Source organism: Salmo trutta, chromosome 21, assembly GCF_901001165.1.
Source record: "Salmo trutta chromosome 21, fSalTru1.1, whole genome shotgun sequence".
Lineage (NCBI taxonomy): Eukaryota > Metazoa > Chordata > Actinopteri > Salmoniformes > Salmonidae > Salmo > Salmo trutta.
The window spans coordinates 49993440-50012543 of NC_042977.1; the positions used below are offsets into that span (position 1 = coordinate 49993440).

Here is a 19104-nt window from a genome sequence, read left to right on the forward strand (position 1 = left end):
CGTCTACAGGGGAACAACGGGTATATCACCCCCCCGTCTACAGGGGAACAAAGGGTATATCACACCCCCCCGTCTACAGGGGAACAAAGGGTATATCACCCCCCCCCCCGTCTACAGGGGAACAACAGGTATATCACACCCCCCCCCCCCCGTCTACAGGGGAAGAGCGGGTATATCACACCCCCCCCCCCCGTCTACAGGGGAACAACGGGTATATCACCCCCCCGTCTACAGGGGAACAACGGGTAAATCCCCCCCCCGTCTACAGGGGAACAACGGGTATATCACCCCCCCCCGTCTACAGGGGAACAACGGGTATATCACCCCCCCCCCGTCTACAGGGGAACAACGGGTATATCACCCCCCCGTCTACAGGGGAACAACGGGTATATCACCCCCCCCCGTCTACAGGGGAACAACGGGTATATCACCCCCCCCGTCTACAGGGGAACAACGGGTATATCACACCCCCCCGTCTACAGGGGAACAACGGGTATATCACCCCCCCCCGTCTACAGGGGAACAACGGAGATATCACACCCCCCCGTCTACAGGGGAACAACGGAGATATCACACCCCCCCGTCTACAGGGGAACAACGGGTATATCACCCCCCGTCTACGGGGGAACAACGGGTACATCACCCCCCCCCCGTCTACAGGGGAACAACGGGTATATCACCCCCCGTCTACAGGGGAACAACGGGTATATCACACCCCCGTCTACAGGGGAACAACGGGTATATCACACCCCCGTCTACAGGGGAACAACGGGTATATCACCCCCCGTCTACAGGGGAACAACAGGTATATCACCCCCCATCTACAGGGGAACAACGGGTATATTACACCCCCCATCTACAGGGGAACAACGGGTATATCACCCCCCCATCTACAGGGGAACAACGGGTATATCACCCCCCCGTCTACAGGGGAACAACAGGTATATCACCCCCCCCCCATCTACAGGGGAACAACGGGTATATCACACCCCCCCGTTTACAGGGGAACAACGGGTATATCACACCCCCCCCGTCTACAGGGGAACAACGGGTATATCACCCCCCCCGTCTACAGGGGAACAACGGGTATATCACCCCCCCGTCTACAGGGGAACAACGGGTATATCACCCCCCATCTACAGGGGAACAACGGGTATATCACCCCCCCCGTCTACAGGGGAAGAGCGGGTATATCACACCCCCCCGTCTACAGGGGAACAACGGGTATATCACCCCCCGTCTACAGGGGAACAACGGGTATATCACCCCCCCGTCTACAGGGGAACAACGGGTATATCACCCCCCCCGTCTACAGGGGAACAACAGGTATATCACACCCCCCCCCCATCTACAGGGGAACAACGGGTATATCACCCCCCCTGTCTACAGGGGAACAACGGGTATATCACCCCCCCCCGTCTACAGGGGAACAACGGGTATATCACCCCCCCCCCCATCTACAGGGGAACAACGGGTATATCACCCCCCCCCCATCTACAGGGGAACAACGGGTATATCACCCCCCCTGTCTACAGGGGAACAACGGGTATATCACCCCCCCCGTCTACAGGGGAACAACGGGTATATCACCCCCCCCCCCCGTCTACAGGGGAACAACGGGTATATCACCCCCCCCCCCCCGTCTACAGGGGAACAACGGGTATATCACACCCCCCCTTCTACAGGGGAACAACGGGTATATCACACCCCCCCTTCTACAGGGGAACAGGTATATCACCCCCCCCCTTCTACAGGGGAACAACGGTTATATCACCCCCCCCGTCTACAGGGGAACAACGGTTATATCACCCCCCCGTCTAGAGGGGAACAACGGAGATATCACACCCCCCCCGTCTACAGGGGAACAACGGGTATATCACCCCCCGTCTACAGGGGAACAACGGGTATATCACACCCCCCCGTCTACAGGGGAACAACGGGTATATCACCCCCCCCGTCTACAGGGGAACAACAGGTATATCACCCCCCCCCCGTCTACAGGTGAACAACGGGTATATCACCCCCCCGTCTACAGGGGAACAACGGGTATATCACCCCCCGTCTACAGGGGAACAACGGGTATATCACCCCCCGTCTACAGGGGAACAACGGGTATATCACCCCCCCGTCTACAGGGGAACAACGGGTATATCACCCCCCCCGTCTACAGGGGAACAACGGGTATATCACCCCCCCGTCTACAGGGGAACAACGGGTATATCACCCCCCGTCTACAGGGGAACAACAGGTATATCACCCCCCCGTCTACAGGGGAACAACGGGTATATCACCCCCACCTTCTACAGGGGAACAACGGGTATATCACCCCCCCCCCCCCGTCTACAGGGGAACAACAGGTATATCACCCCCCCGTCTACAGGGGAACAAAGGGTATATCACCCCCCCGTCTACAGGGGAACAACGGGTATATCACCCCCCCCCCATCTACAGGGGAACAACGGGTATATCACCCCCCGTCTACAGGGGAACAACAGGTATATCACCCCCCCCGTCTACAGGGGAACAACGGGTATATCACCCCCCCCCCCGTCTACAGGGGAACAACGGGTATATCACCCCCCGTCTACAGGGGAACAACAGGTATATCACCCCCCCGTCTACAGGGGAACAACGGGTATATCACCCCCCCCGTCTACAGGGGAACAACGACGGGTATATCACCCCCCGTCTACAGGGGAACAACGGGTATATCACCCCCCCGTCTACAGGGGAACAACGGGTATATCACACCCCCCCGTCTACAGGGGAACAACGGGTATATCACCCCCCCCCCCCAGTCTACAGGGGAACAACGGGTATATCACCCCCCCGTCTACAGGGGAACAACGGGTATATCACCCCCCGTCTACAGGGGAACAACAGGTATATCACCCCCCCGTCTACAGGGGAACAACGGGTATATCACCCCCCCCCCCCCAGTCTACAGGGGAACAACGGGTATATCACCCCCCCCCCAGTCTACAGGGGAACAACGGGTATATCACCCCCCCCGTCTACAGGGGAACAACGGGTATATCACACCCCCCCGTCTACAGGGGAACAACGGGTATATCACACCCCCCGTCTACAGGGGAACAACGGGTATATCACCCCCCCCGTCTACAGGGGAACAACGGGTATATCACCCCCCCCCGTCTACAGGGGAACAACGGGTATATCACCCCCCCCCGTCTACAGGGGAACAACGGGTATATCACACCCCCCGTCTACAGGGGAACAACGGGTATATCACCCCCCCGTCTACAGGGGAACAACGGGTATATCACCCCCCCCCCGTCTACAGGGGAACAACGGGTATATCACCCCCCCCCCGTCTACAGGGGAACAACGGGTATATCACCCCCCCCCGTCTACAGGGGAACAACGGGTATATCACACCCCCCGTCTACAGGGGAACAACGGGTATATCACCCCCCCGTCTACAGGGGAACAACGGGTATATCACCCCCCGTCTACAGGGGAACAACGGGTATATCACACCCCCCCATCTACAGGGGAACAACGGGTAGCCTAACAGGTGGGTGAACTGGAGTACCTTCAACGATGCTGGTCTTGGCCAGGTGTCCTGCCTTTAGAGAACCACTAAACACAAAGAAGCAGGCGCCGGTCACTGAAAGAAAAAAACAACAATAAATACTGCTTTTAAAATCGCCATGACATTTCCATTTAAATCGTAAGCCATCTGAAGGGGCGGGATTCAACACTAAACGCCATCTATGGTTTTGTTAGTCCACTTCCCAGACTTAAATGACTCTCCGTTGTCGTGCGTCTACCTTACCTTTGCGTGGTTGATGGTGAATGCTGATGGCCTGCGTCTGGTAGTTTCCGTCGTCGTTCTGAACACACACCAGGTGGGAGTCGGCCCGCTCGTTGAAACAAGCCCCCATGGCCAAGACGTGCTCATCGGACTTGTTCATAGCCTTCATTAGCTGCAGGGGACATAAATACTTGTTCATAGCCTTCATTAGCTGCAGGGGACATAAATACTTGTTCATAGCCTTCATTAGCTGCAGGGGACAGAGAATACGGTTGTGTCATTAAAAGGTCAAATCTGTAACGTCACCAGACTAACCCTGCCACTTTTTCATAGCAGGGGGTAGAAATAACATTTCATACGTCTCTGTTGTAGCTGTGAGGAAAATACTAATATTTCATTAAAAACAATAGCATGCCCTGGAGTGTAGAGTTTTGGGGGAATTGGGTTTGAGACAAAGACCCTCTAAACCAGATCGGTTCTGAACTGCCTGTTCAAACAGGTCTCTAAATTAGATCAGATTTTTAAAGATTTTTTCTGAGGTCTTGGCTGATTTCTTTTGATTTTCCCATGATGTCAAGCAAAGAGGCACTGAGTTTGAAGGTAGGCCTTGAAATACATCCACAGGTACACCTCCAATTGACTCAAATGATGTCAATTAGCCTATCAGAAGCTTTTAAAGCCATGACATCATTGTCTGGAATTTTCCAAGCTGTTTAAAGGCACAGTCAACTTAGTGTATGTAAACTTCTGACCCACTGGAATTGTGATACAGTGAATTATAAGTGAAATAATCTGTCTGTAAACAATTGTTGGAAAAATGACTTGTGTCATTCACAAAGTAGATGTCCTAACCGACTTGCCAAAACTATAGTTTGTTAACAAGAAATGTGTGGAGTGGTTGAACAACGAGTTTTAATGACTCCAACCTAAGTGTATGTAAACTTCTGACTTCACCTGTATATGTGATTGACATTTCTAAACTGTAATTCACAAGGAAGAAAACAAGTGAGAATCTGGAGCGTTTTAGACAGACTGTTAAGAGCGTTCATACGAGCTGTTGTGAAAACAGTCCACGCGTCATATCCCTGGGTTACCATATGTTAGAACGGCAGGAGCCACGCATTGAATAACAGATTACTGCTATTAGCCCATAGAAACACATTGAATAACAGATTACTGCTATTAGCCAATAGAAACACATTGAATAACAGATTACTGCTATTAGCCAATAGAAACACATTGAATACCAGATAGTCCCCAGGGGAGGAGGAGGGGGGAAACTAAGCTAAATGGAATTGATTTCTCTCGGGAGAGAAAAACATAGTTAGACTGTCGTTTTACTATTCAACTCAACGCTGCTATTGTTATTTAAATTTGGTAGAGAGGCTTGTGTTTCTTAACCAGGTAACGGTAGCTAACTAAGGCTGTTGGTGACTAGTTAGCAATGGGGAAGCAAGAGATTATAAAATCGGGAACGTGGAGCCCGTCTGCCCATGCTCAGGCCCGCGTGTAGGGGCCCTAGAGGCCCGCGTGTAGGGGGCCGCGTGTACCAGGTGTGGCTCGTCCTTCCCACTGCTAAACACAACTGCGCATCTCTGCTGCTAATATTAATTATGTTCATTACCAAAGAAAAAAGCTCCCACTCTCTCTCTCAAAAAAAAAAAACTCTTGTCCAGTCCACTTAAATCACAGAGAAGATCCTCTTGTTTTAGTCATAAGTGTCCTATAAATCTGAGTGACTATTTTTGTGGATGAAATTAACGCTGGTCTGTTGTCTCTGGTTGAGGAGCATGGTGACTAAAGACTGGCTGTGACCATAACTGCAAAGTGGAGGGAGGTGATAAGTTGAGCCCCCCCCCCCCCGGGAGTAGGAATCTGATTGGCTAAGCCCCACTGGGAAGTAATATGATTGGTTGAGAGCCTCACCTCGTTGTATCGGTTGCTGGGGATCTTGATGCAGGTCTTCTTCACCTCCATGTCCACCACCAGACCCTTCACCATGGACAAGGTGTACTGGTAGTTACGGAAGTCCTGTAGGTATAATATATTATATAGACCCTTCACCAGGGACAAGGTGTACTGGTAGTTACAGAAGTCCTGTAGGTACATTATATTATATTATATAGACCCTTCACCATGGACAAGGTGTACTGGTAGTTACAGAAGTCCTGTAGATATAATATATTATATTATATTATATTATATAGACCCTTCACCAGGGACAAGGTGTACTGGTAGTTACAGAAGTCCTGTAGGTATATTATATTATATTATATTATATTATATAGACCCTTCACCAGGGACAAGGTGTACTGGTAGTTACGGAAGTCCTGTAGATATAATATATTACATTATATAGACCCTTCACCAGGGACAAGGTGTACTGGTAGTTACAGAAGTCCTGTAGATATATTATATTATATTATATAGACCCTTCACCAGGGACAAGGTGTACTGGTAGTTACAGAAGTCCTGTAGATATAATATATTATATTATATTATATAGACCCTTCACCATGGACAAGGTGTACTGGTAGTTACAGAAGTCCTGTAGATATATTATATTATATTATATTATATAGACCCTTCACCAGGGACAAGGTGTACTGGTAGTTACAGAAGTCCTGTAGGTATAATATATTATATTATATAGACCCTTCACCAGGGACAAGGTGTACTGGTAGTTACGGAAGTCCTGTAGATATAATATATTATATTATATTATATAGACCCTTCACCATGGACAAGGTGTACTGGTAGTTACGGAAGTCCTGTAGATATAATATATTATATAGACCCTTCACCAGGGACAAGGTGTACTGGTAGTTACAGAAGTCCTGTAGATATATTATATTATATTATATTATATAGACCCTTCACCAGGGACAAGGTGTACTGGTAGTTACAGAAGTCCTGTAGATATATTATATTATATAGACCCTTCACCAGGGACAAGGTGTACTGGTAGTTACAGAAGTCCTGTAGATATATTATATTATATTATATTATATTATATAGACCCTTCACCAGGGACAAGGTGTACTGGTAGTTACAGAAGTCCTGTAGATATAATATATTATATAGACCCTTCACCAGGGACAAGGTGTACTGGTAGTTACAGAAGTCCTGTAGATATATTATATTATATTATATTATATAGACCCTTCACCAGGGACAAGGTGTACTGGTAGTTACAGAAGTCCTGTAGGTATATTATATTATATTATATTATATAGACCCTTCACCAGGGACAAGGTGTACTGGTAGTTACAGAAGTCCTGTAGATATATTATATTATATTATATAGACCCTTCACCAGGGACAAGGTGTACTGGTAGTTACAGAAGTCCTGTAGATATAATATATTATATTATATTATATTATATTATATTATATTATATTATATAGACCCTTCACCAGGGACAAGGTGTACTGGTAGTTACAGAAGTCCTGTAGATATATTATATTATATTATATAGACCCTTCACCAGGGACAAGGTGTACTGGTAGTTACAGAAGTCCTGTAGATATATTATATTATATAGACCCTTCACCAGGGACAAGGTGTATTGGTAGTTACAGAAGTCCTGCTCGTCAACACACATTGAGGCAAAAAGACAAGAAACAAAAATATATAAAATCAGAAAATAAACAATATACTTACAAATAATTCAAAAAGAAAAAGCCAAGTTCTTACTGCTAACAGGTTCATGATGGTGTGTCCGGTCTCTCCAAAGAGGGGTTTTCTGAACCGCACGCTGAACAGAGGACATGGGTAGACTGAAAACATAACGTAAAACGTAAATTACATCAATCTCTCTTCTAACAAGCCAAAAATATATCCATCCAAAAAAACAAACAACGCAATGCCTCTGTACTCACATCTGTACTCTGCACCCAGCCGGAACATGAGTCTGATGGGGAACACCTTGGCCCAGGGGGTCTCCCACTTCTGCAGTAACACCCCAAACAGGTAGGGGGGGTTGGGGAGCATTAGGTCCTGGAGGGACTGGAAGGACGGGGTGACGTAGAGGAAACCTCCATGCTCCCTGCTGCCCAGGAAACTCTGGGTGAAGAACGAATGGCCCAGGTGGGTCAGAACGTTACCTGGAGAGAGGAGAGAGAAGAACGTTACTTGGAGGGGAGAGGGGACGAGGGAGGAGAGGAACGAGAGGCCCAGGTGGGTCAGAATGTTACCTAGAGAGAGGAGGGAGGGGGAGAGGGGACGAGGGAGGAGAGGCCCAGGTGGGTCAGAATGTTACCTAGAGAGGGGAGGGAGGGGGAGAGGGAGGAGAGGCCCAGGTGGGTCAGAATGTTACCTAGAGAGGGGAGGGAGGGGGAGAGGGAGGAGAGGCCCAGGTGGGTCAGAACGTTACCTAGAGAGAGGAGGGAGGGGGAGAGGGGACGAGGAACGAGTGGCCCAGGTGGGTCAGAACGTTACCTAGAGAGAGGAGGGAGGGGGAGAGGGAGGAGAGGCCCAGGTGGGTCAGAACATTACCTAGAGAGAGGAGGGAGAAGAGAAAACACCGTTTAATTAGCCATTAAAGAGAGTCAGCCGAGTGGGGTGTGCTTAGTCCCCTCCCTAAGATTTACTGTCAATTACTGGCACCCCTGTTTTCAATAACTCACCTTGCAAGAATTACTACACTGAGCGTTTTTTCTAAAATGTTTTATGAGATTAGAGAACCTTCTGGAAGGGATCTTAGACCATTCCTCCTTACAGAATCTTACCAGATCCTTGATATCCTTTGTCTGTGCTTATGGACTGACCCTCTTCAATTCAAACCACAGGTTTTCAATGGGATTCAGGCATTCAGATGTAAAACTGACTAGGTAGCCCCCCCCCCCACCACTAGGTGGCAGCAGATTTGACCAGTTGAAGCTCAAAGCATGTTCTCAGGGTAATTCAATGTGTGAGAAGCTCAGAGCTTAATACACTCAAAGGATGGAGGCAGGACCCTCCTTAGTACTCAAAGAACAGAGGCAGGACCCTCCTTAGTACTCAAAGAACAGAGGCAGGACCCTCCTTAGTACTCAAAGGATAGAGGCAGGACCCTCTTTAGTACTCAAAGGATAGAGACAGGACCCTCCTTAGTACTCAAAGGATAGAGGCAGGACCCTCCTTAGTACTCAAAGGATAGAGACAGGACCCTCCTTAGTACTCCCGAGTGGCGCTGCGGTCTAAAGCACTGCATCTCAGTGCTAGAGGTGTCACTACAGACCCTGGTTCGATTCCAGGCTGTATCACAACCGGCCATGATCGGGGGGGCGCGCACAGTCGTCTGGGTTAGGGTTTGGCCGGGGTCGGGCGTCATTGTAAATAAGACATTTGTTCTTAATAACTGACTTGTCTAGTTAAATAAAAAAAGGTTCAAATAAAACTTTTTTTAAAAACACTGAAAGCAGAACGCCAAGTTGCCAAGTGACATTCCAGATACAGGGTCAGTAGCTAACCTAGTAGTCTTGATCAAACTATTGACTAACCCTCTGTAAAGACATCAAGCCAGGCCCACATAAACACTATACCTCTACAAAACAGGCAAATGTTGCACAATCCAGGTGTGGAAAGCTCTTAAAACCTCTTACATCTAGATGTTCCGCTAGCGGAACGTCTGCTCCAATATCCAATGATGGGCGTGGCGCGAAATACAAACTCCTCTAAAATCCGAAAACTTCCACTTTTCAAACATATGACTATTTTACAGCTATTTAAAGACAAGACTCTCCTTTATCTAACCAAACTGTCCGATTTCAAAAAGGCTTTACAGCGAAAGCAAAACATTAGATTATGTCAGGAGAGTACCCAGCCAGAAATAATCAGACACCCATTTTTCAAGCTAGCATATAATGTCACAAAAACCCAAATCACAGCTAAATGCAGCACTAACCTTTGATGATCTTCATCAGATGACACACCTAGGACATTATGTTATACAATACATGCATGTCTGTTCAATCAAGTTCATATTTATATCAAAAACCAGCTTTTTACATTAGCATGTGACGTTCAGAACTAGCATTCCCACCGAACACTTCCGGTGAATTTACTAAATTACTCACGATAAACGTTCACAAAAAGCATAACAATTATTTTAAGAATTATAGATACATTACCCCTCTATGCACTCGATATGTCCGATTTTAAAATAGCTTTTCGGATGAAGCACATTTTGCAATATTCTAAGTACATAGCCCGGCATCACAGGGCTATCTATTTAGACACCCAACCAGTTTAGCCTTCACCAAAATCACATTTCCTATAAGAAAAATGGTCTTACCTTTCCTGTTCTTCGTCAGAATGCACTCCCAGGACTTCTACTTCAATAACAAATGTAGGTTTGGTCCCAAATAATCCATCGTTATGTTCCATCAACTACGTTTTGTTCGTGCGTTCTAGACACTATCCCAATGCTAAATCACGGTCGTGCGCATGGCGCAGAACGTGACAAAAAAATTCTAAATATTCCATTACCGTACTTCGAAGCATGTCAACCGCTGTTTAAAACCAATTTTTATGCAATTTATCTCGTAGAAAAGCGATAATATTCCGACCGGCAATCTGCATGTCTGTAAACTGAGGGAAAAACCGAAAGACGGGGGCGGGGCAGGTCACGAGCCTAAGCATTTCTCCACTGATTGCCCACTTAGCTTTTGCTCTCGTGTGCTTCAGCCAGGGCTTTGAATTACGTCATTCCTGTTTTTCCCGGGCTCTGAGAGCCCATTGGAGACGTGGGAAGTGTCACGTAAGAGCAGAGATCCTTTGTAACAGATAGAGAGAATCAACAAGGGCATGAAATGTTCAGACAGGATACTTCCTGAACAGAACCTTCTCAGGTTTTTGCCTGCCATAGGAGTTCTGTTATACTCACAGACACCATTCAAACAGTTTTAGAAACTTTGGAGTGTTTTCTATCCAAAGCTAATAATTATATGCATATTCTAGTTTCTGGGCAGGACTAATAATCAGATTAAATCGGGTACGTTTTTTATCCAGCCGTGAAAATACTGCCCCCTAGTCATAAGAGGTTAAAGACTTAACCAGAAAGACTCACAGCTGTAAATCGCTGCCAAAAGCTGCTTCTACAAAGTATTAAACATTTCTGTATTTAATATTCAATACATTTTTTTCACTTGTTTTCAAATGTGTCATTATTGGGTATTGTGTGTAGATGGGTGAGAATGTTTTATTTCATCCATTTTAATTCAGGCTGTAACACAACAAGAATGTGGAATAAGTCAAGGGGAATGAACACGTTCTGAAGGCACTGTTCAGGAGGGTCTCTCTCTCTCCAGGAACAGGGTTGGAATGTAAACCTCCAGGAGGGTCTCTCTCCAGGAACAGGGTTGGAATGTAAACCTCCAGGAGGGTCTCTCTCTCTCCAGGAACAGGGTTGGAATGTAAACCTCCAGGAGGGTCTCTCTCTCTCCAGGAACAGGGTTGGAATGTAAACCTCCAGGAGGGTCTCTCTCTCTCCACGAACAGGGTTGGAATGTAAACCTCCAGGAGGGTCTCTCTCTCTCCACGAACAGGGTTGGAATGTAAACCTCCAGGAGGTTCTCTCTCCAGGAACAGGGTTGGAGTTAAAACCTCCAGGAGGGTCTCTCTCCAGGAACAGGGTTGGAGTGTAAACCTCCAGGAGGGTCTCTCTCCAGGAACAGGGTTGGAGTGTAAACCTCCAGGAGGGTCTCTCTCCAGGAACAGGGTTGGAATGTAAACCTCCAGGAGAGTATCTCTCCAGGAACAGGGTTGGAATGTAAACCTACAGGAGGGTCTCTCTCCAGGAACAGGGTTGGAATGTAAACCTCCAGGAGGGTCTCTCTCCAGGAACAGGGTTGGAGTGTAAACCTTCAGGAGGGTTTCTCTCCAGGAAGAAGGATGGGTAGGCCTGATTTAGATAATACACAACACTAGAACTGCAACATTCTCTCCATCACCGTACTGACTGACTATGACTGAACCAGCAGAGACACAGACAATATGTCTGTCATTCCCCAGACTGTGGGCTTTCCCTGGTGTTGCTGTGTATATCTAAAACAACCACAGCCTGAGGCACAGAGACGTCAATGTCACACAATATTTTTAACCGCAGCATAAGGTGGAGAGTGGTGAGACAGAGGTGGCGTCCAAAATGGCTCCCTAATCCCTATGTAGTGCACTTGTTTTGCCCAAGTCCCATAGGGCTAGTAGTGTACTATATAGGGAATAAGGTGCAATAGGGCTCTGGTCTAAAGTAGTGCACTATATAGGAAATAGGGAGACATTTTGGATGCACACAGAACATTAGTGGGACACTACAGAGTGCCTCCTGGCAATGCTGTATAATATCATCCAAGTAGGCCTCCTGGTTGAGGTAACATACTGGGATTATTATTATTATTATTATTATTATAATAAATGTGAAGGCCTCCTGGTAGAGCTGTAAAATATCTTAGTAGGCCTCCTGGTGGAGGTCTCCTGATAGAGGTACATTATCCTAACCGGTGAGGGCCTCCTGGTGGAGGAATATTATCCTAACCTGTGAGGGCCTCCTGGTGGAGGAATATTATCCTAACCTGCGAGGGCCTCCTGGTGGAGGAATATTATCCTAACCTGTGAGGGCCTCATGGTGTAGGAATATTATCCTAACCTGTGAGGGCCTCCTGGTGGAGGCATATTATCCTAACCTGTGAGGGCCTCCTGGTGGAGGTATATTATCCTAACCTGTGAGGGCCTCCTGGTGGAGGTATATTATCCTAACCTGTGAGGGCCTCCTGGTGGAGGTATATTATCCTAACCTGTGAGGGCCTCCTGGTAGAGGTACAGTATGTTAAACTAACCTGTGAGGGCCTCCTGGTAGAGGTACAGTATGTTAAACTAACCTGTGAGGGCCTCCTGGTAGAGCTGTACGAAGTGGCTGAAGAGGTCCTTGGGGATGCTCTTCTCGTCAGGTAGACACTGCAGCAGCACCACCACCTCAGCCTGGCCCACTGCATGCATCCCCTTACTGGTCACATACCAACACTTTCTGTTTACGTCTACAAGGGGAGAAGGGACACCAGAGAGAGGGTTAGATAGAGTAGCCTAGGAGGGGAGAGAGGGGGTTAGATACTGTAGCCTAGGGGGGGAGAGAGGGGGTTAGATACTGTAGCCTAGGGGGGAGAGAGGGGGTTAGATACTGTAGCCTAGGGGGGGGAGAGAGGGGGTTAAATACTGTAGCCTAGGGGGGGAGAGAGGGGGTTAGATACTGTAGCCTAGGGGAGGAGAGAGGGGGTTAGATACTGTAGCCTAGGGGAGGAGAGAGGGGGTTAGATACTGTAGCCTAGGGGGGAGAGAGGGGGTTAGATACTGTAGCCTAGGGGGGGGAGAGAGGGGTTAGATACTGTAGCCTAGGGGGGGAGAGAGGGGGTTAAATACTGTAGCCTAGGGGGGGAGAGAGGGGGTTAAATACTGTAGCCTAGGGGGGAGAGAGGGGGTTAGATACTGTAGCCTAGGGGGGAGAGAGGGGGTTAGATACTGTAGCCTAGGGGGGGAGAGAGGGGGTTAGATACTGTAGCCTAGGGGGGGAGAGAGGGGGGTTAGATACTGTAGCCTAGGGGGGAAGAGAGGGGGTTAGAAACTGTAGCCTGGGGGGGAGAGAGGGGGTTAGATACTGTAGCCTAGGGGGGAGAGAGGGGGTTAGATACTGTAGCCTAGGGGGGGAGAGAGGGGGTTAGATACTGTAGCCTAGGGGGGAGAGAGGGGGTTAGATACTGTAGCCTAGGGGGGGGAGAGGGGGTTAGATACTGTAGCCTAGGGGGGAGAGAGGGGGTTAGATACTGTAGCCTAGGGGGGAAGAGAGGGGGTTAGAAACTGTAGCCTGGGGGGGAGAGAGGGGGTTAGATACTGTAGCCTAGGGGGGAGAGAGGGGGTTAGATACTGTAGCCTAGGGGGGAGAGAGGGGGTTAGATACTGTAGCCTAGGGGGGGAGAGAGGGGGTTAGATACTGTAGCCTAGGGGGGAGAGAGGGGGTTAGATACTGTAGCCTAGGGGGGGGAGAGGGGGTTAGATACTGTAGCCTAGGGGGGGAGAGAGGGGGTTAGATACTATACAGTGTATAGCAGGGTTATTCACTAACAGTCCCGGAAAGATAAACACTCAGGTTTTCATTTTCTCCTTCCATTCAGGGACTAATTCAGACCTAGGAGAGCGTACGCTCTGGTCAATCAACGACAATGGGACTAATTCAGACTCAGGTTTTCATTTTCTCCTTCTATTCAGGGACTAATTCAGACCAAAGAGGTAGAAGAAGTTAACTCACAGTTGACCAGTTTGACCATGGCCAGCAGGTTGGCGTTGAGCACAAAAACCAACGGGTCAGGACCTCCCTCCTCCAGCTGCTGCATCAGAACGATCTCAGAGGGACGCTCCTCCACCGCATAGTCTGAGGGCAGTGATGGTGGGAGGAAAACAAAAGCTTTCAAACATATCACATTGAACCCCACTGAAGAGGGCTCCCACCTTATGTACATGTACCCCCAGAACCCCTCCCAGCATGCAACATGGCCTAATTGAAAGCAGACCCAGACCACTCCCAGCATGCAACATGGGCCAATGAAAGCAGACCCAGACCCCTCCCAGCATGCAACGTGGGCCAATCAAAGCAGACCCAGACTCCTCCCAGCATGCTTCATGGGCCCATGAAAGCAGCCCCAGACTCCTCCCAGCATGCTTCATGGGCCAATGAAAGCAGACCCAGACCCTTCCCAGCATGCTTCACGGGCCAATGAAAGCAGACCCAGACCCTTCCCAGCATGCTTCACGGGCCAATGAAAGCAGCCCCCCCCATACAGCAGGATCGACAGTGAGGATGGCTAAGGTCAAGCACCTGTACTGTGGCCTCCCGTACCTCCTTTAACTCCGGTGGAGATGAGTATGGGAGGAAGTCCGTCCTCCGGAATTAGACTGATGGAGCTGCCTACAGGGCTTCCCACTGGAGCTGCAGGGGCCGAGGACAACGCCTGGAGGGAGAGGGGTGGGAGGGGTGTGGTTATAGCATATAAAGTGATAGTTGTCAAAAATGTAGGTGGACTGGTGAAGTGGACAGATCTCTGCTGTGAATGGTTGTAAATACGGTGATTGAAAGTACTTTTGGGTAATGTTTACATTTCCCAGAACACTACAGTTAAATGATCATTAATCACGGGAAGATTTCCCTTCACATTCTGTAAATAATGAGTGGCAGCTCTTAAGAGCGTTGGGGCAATAACCCGAAAAGTCCTTGGTTCGAATCCCTGAGCCGACTATGTGAAACATCTGTTGATATGCCATTGAGCAAGGCACTTAAACACAAATTGTTCCTGCAAGTCATTCTGGATAAGAGTCTGCTAAATGATAAAACATTTAAAAATGTGTTAATCTGCTAAATAAACTCAAAGAAAAATAGTAACAATAATGAGGCTCTATACAGGGTGTTACGGTACAGAGTTAATGTGGAGGCTATATACAGGGTGTTACGGTACAGAGTCAATGTGGAGGCTATATACAGGGTGTTACGGTACAGAGTCCATGTGGAGGCTCTATACAGGGTGGTACGGTACAGAGTCAATGTGGAGGCTGTATACAGGGTGTTACGGTACAGAGTCCATGTGGAGGCTGTATACAGGGTGTTACGGTACAGAGTCCATGTGGAGGCTATATACAGGGTGTTACGGTACAGAGTCAATGTGGAGGCTATATACAGGGTGTTATGGTACAGAGTTAATGTGGAGGCTATATACAGGGGGAACTGGTACAGAGTCAATGTGGAGGCTATATACAGGGTGTTACGGTACAGAGTCAATGTGGAGGCTATATACAGGGGGTGCCGGTACAGAGTCAATGTGGAGGCTATATACAGGGGGTACTGGTACAGAGTCAATGTGGAGGCTATATACAGGGTGTTACGGTACAGAGTCAATGTGGAGGCTATATACAGGGGGTACCGGTACAGAGTCAATGTGGAGGCTACCCCCCTGGCTTGAGGGGGGTAGAAGCTGTTCAGCAGTCTGATGGCTTGGGGGTAGAAGCTGTTCAGCAGTCTGATGGCTTAGGGGTAGAAGCTGTTCAGCAGCCTGATGGCTTGGGGGTAGAAGCTGTTCAGCAGTCTGTTGGCCTGGGGGGGTAGAATCTGTTCAGCAGTCTGATGGCTTGGGGGTAGAATCTGTTCAGCAGTCTGATGGCTTAGGGGGGGTAGAAGCTGTTCAGCAGTCTGATGGCTTAGGGGGGGTAGAAGCTGTTCAGCAGTCTGATGGCTTGAGGGTAGAATCTGTTCAGCAGTCTGTTGGCCTGGGGGGGTAGAATCTGTTCAGCAGTCTGATGGCTTGGGGGTAGAATCTGTTCAGCAGTCTGATGGCTTAGGGGGGGTAGAAGCTGTTCAGCAGTCTGATGGCTTGGGGGTAGAAGCTGTTCAGCAGTCTGATGGCTTGGTGGTAGAAGCTGTTCAGCAGTCTGATGGCTTGAGGGGGGTAGAAGCTGTTCAGCAGTCTGATGGCTTGGTGGTAGAAGCTGTTCAGCAGTCTGATGGCTTGGGGGTAGAAGCTGTTCAGCAGTCTGTTGGCCTGGGGGGGTAGAATCTGTTCAGCAGTCTGATGGCTTGGGGGTAGAATCTGTTCAGCAGTCTGATGGCTTAGGGGGGGTAGAAGCTGTTCAGCAGTCTGATGGCTTAGGGGGGGTAGAAGCTGTTCAGCAGTCTGATGGCTTGAGGGTAGAATCTGTTCAGCAGTCTGTTGGCCTGGGGGGGGTAGAATCTGTTCAGCAGGCTGATGGCTTGGGGGTAGAATCTGTTCAGCAGTCTGATGGCTTAGGGGGGGTAGAAGCTGTTCAGCAGTCTGATGGCTTGGGGGTAGAAGCTGTTCAGCAGTCTGATGGCTTGGTGGTAGAAGCTGTTCAGCAGTCTGATGGCTTGAGGGGGGTAGAAGCTGTTCAGCAGTCTGATGGCTTGGTGGTAGAAGCTGTTCAGCAGTCTGATGGCTTGAGGGGGGGTAGAAGCTGTTCAGCAGTCTGATGGCTTGAGGGGGGTAGAAGCTGTTCAGCAGTCTGATGGCTTGAGGGGGGTAGAAGCTGTTCAGCAGTCTGATGGCTTGGGGGTAGAATCTGTTCAGCAGTCTGATGGCTTGAGGGGGGTAGAAGCTGTTCAGCAGTCTGATGGCTTGGGGGTAGAAGCTGTTCAGCAGTCTGATGGCTTGGGGGTAGAATCTGTTCAGCAGTCTGATGGCTTAGGGGTAGAAGCTGTTCAGCAGTCTGATGGCTTGGGGGGTAGAAGCTGTTCAGCAGTCTGTTGGCCTGGGGGGGGTAGAATCTGTTCAGCAGTCTGATGGCTTGAGGGGGGTAGAATCTGTTCAGCAGTCTGATGGCTTGGGGGTAGAAGCTGTTCAGCAGTCTGTTGGCCTGGGGGGGTAGAATCTGTTCAGCAGTCTGATGGCTTGAGGGGGGTAGAATCTGTTCAGCAGTCTGATGGCTTAGGGGGGGTAGAAGCTGTTCAGCAGTCTGATGGCTTAGGGGGGGTAGAAGCTGTTCAGCAGTCTGATGGCTTGGGGGTAGAATCTGTTCAGCAGTCTGTTGGCCTGGGGGGGTAGAATCTGTTCAGCAGTCTGATGGCTTGAGGGGGGTAGAATCTGTTCAGCAGTCTGATGGCTTGAGGGGGGTAGAATCTGTTCAGCAGTCTGATGGCTTGGGGGTAGAAGCTGTTCAGCAGTCTGATGGCTTAGGGGGGGGTAGAAGCTGTTCAGCAGTCTGATGGCTTAGGGGGGGTAGAAGCTGTTCAGCAGTCTGATGGCTTAGGGGGGGTAGAAGCTGTTCAGCAGTCTGATGGCTTAGGGGGGGTAGAAGCTGTTCAGCAGTCTGATGGCTTGAGGGGGGTAGAAGCTGTTCAGCAGTCTGATGGCTTGAGGGTAGAAGCTGTTCAGCAGTCTGATGGCTTGGGGGTAGAATCTGTTCAGCAGTCTGATGGCTTGAGGGGGGTAGAAGCTGTTCAGCAGTCTGATGGCTTGGGGGTAGAAGCTGTTCAGCAGTCTGATGGCTTGGGGGTAGAAGCTGTTCAGCAGTCTGATGGCTTGGGGGTAGAAGCTGTTCAGCAGTCTGATGGCTTGGGGGGAGAAGCTGTTCAGCAGTCTGATGGCTTGGGGGTAGAAGCTGTTCAGCAGTCTGATGGCTTGGGGGTAGAAGCTGTTCAGCAGTCTGATGGCTTGGGGGTAGAAGCTGTTCAGCAGTCTGATGGCTTGGGGGTAGAAGCTGTTCAGCAGTCTGATGGCTTGGGGGTAGAAGCTGTTCAGCAGTCTGATGGCTTGAGGGGGGTAGAAGCTGTTCAGCAGTCTGAATGGGCTTGAGGGGGGTAGAAGCTGTGTCAGCAGTCTGATGGCTTGAGGGGGGTAGAAGCTGTTCAGCAGTCTGATGGCTTGAGGGGGGTAGAAGCTGTTCAGCGTCTGATGCTTGAGGGGGGTAGAAGCTGTTCAGCAGTCTGATGGCTGAGGGGGGTAGAAGCTGTTCAGCAGTCTGATGGCTTGAGGGGGTTAGACTGTAGAAGCTGTTTCAGCAGTCTGCTGGCTTGAGGGGGGTAGAAGCTGTTCAGCAGTCTGATGGCTTGAGGGGGTAGAAGCTGTTCAGCAGTCTGATGGCTTGAGGGGGGTAGAAGCTGTTCAGCAGTCTGATGGCCTTGAGGGGGGTAGAAGCTGTTCAGCAGTCTGATGGCTTGAGGGGGGTAGAGAGAAGCTGTTCAGCAGTTGATGGCTGAGGGGGGGTAGAAGCTGTTCAGCAGTCTGATGGCTTGGGGGGGGGTAGAAGCTGTTCAGCAGTCTGATGGCTTGAGGGGTAGAAGCTGTTCAGCAGTCTGATGGCTTGGGGGTAGAAGCTGTTCAGCAGTCTGATGGCTTGGGGGTAGAAGCTGTTCAGCAGTCTGATGGCTTGGGGGTAGAAGCTGTTCAGCAGTCTGATGGCTTGGGGGTAGAAGCTGTTCAGCAGTCTGATGGCTTGGGGGTAGAAGCTGTTCAGCAGTCTGATGGCTTGGGGGTAGAAGCTGTTCAGCAGTCTGATGGCTTGGGGGTAGAAGCTGTTCAGCAGTCTGATGGCTTGGGGGTAGAAGCTGTTCAGCAGTCTGATGGCTTGGGGGTAGAAGCTGTTCAGCAGTCTGATGGCTTGGGGGTAGAAGCTGTTCAGCAGTCTGATGGCTTGGGGGTAGAAGCTGTTCAGCAGTCTGATGGCTTGGGGGTAGAAGCTGTTCAGCAGTCTGATGGCTTGGGGGTAGAAGCTGTTCAGCAGTCTGATGGCTTGGGGGTAGAAGCTGTTCAGCAGTCTGATGGCTTGGGGGTAGAAGCTGTTCAGCAGCCTGATGGCT

General features: G+C 49.5%; 1 protein-coding gene across 9 annotated transcripts in view; it reads right to left on the bottom strand.

The window, feature by feature from the left end:
- Nucleotides 1–19104, bottom strand: part of LOC115157629 (zinc finger FYVE domain-containing protein 9) — a 58830-nt gene that overhangs the window by 5891 nt on the left and 33835 nt on the right. For 8 of the 9 annotated variants that reach the window (XM_029706047.1, XM_029706043.1, XM_029706044.1 and 5 more), the window contains exons 8-15: nt 14623–14755; nt 14056–14178; nt 12638–12793; nt 7661–7885; nt 7476–7558; nt 5705–5809; nt 3800–3950; nt 3557–3631 (exon numbers count right to left, since the gene is read on the bottom strand). In XM_029706047.1, coding sequence (XP_029561907.1) covers nt 3557–3631; nt 3800–3950; nt 5705–5809; nt 7476–7558; nt 7661–7885; nt 12638–12793; nt 14056–14178; nt 14623–14755 — 1051 coding nt within the window. The remainder of the gene's footprint in view (nt 1–3556; nt 3632–3799; nt 3951–5704; nt 5810–7475; nt 7559–7660; nt 7886–12637; nt 12794–14055; nt 14179–14622; nt 14756–19104) is intronic. The other variant, XM_029706049.1, reaches the window with a different exon arrangement.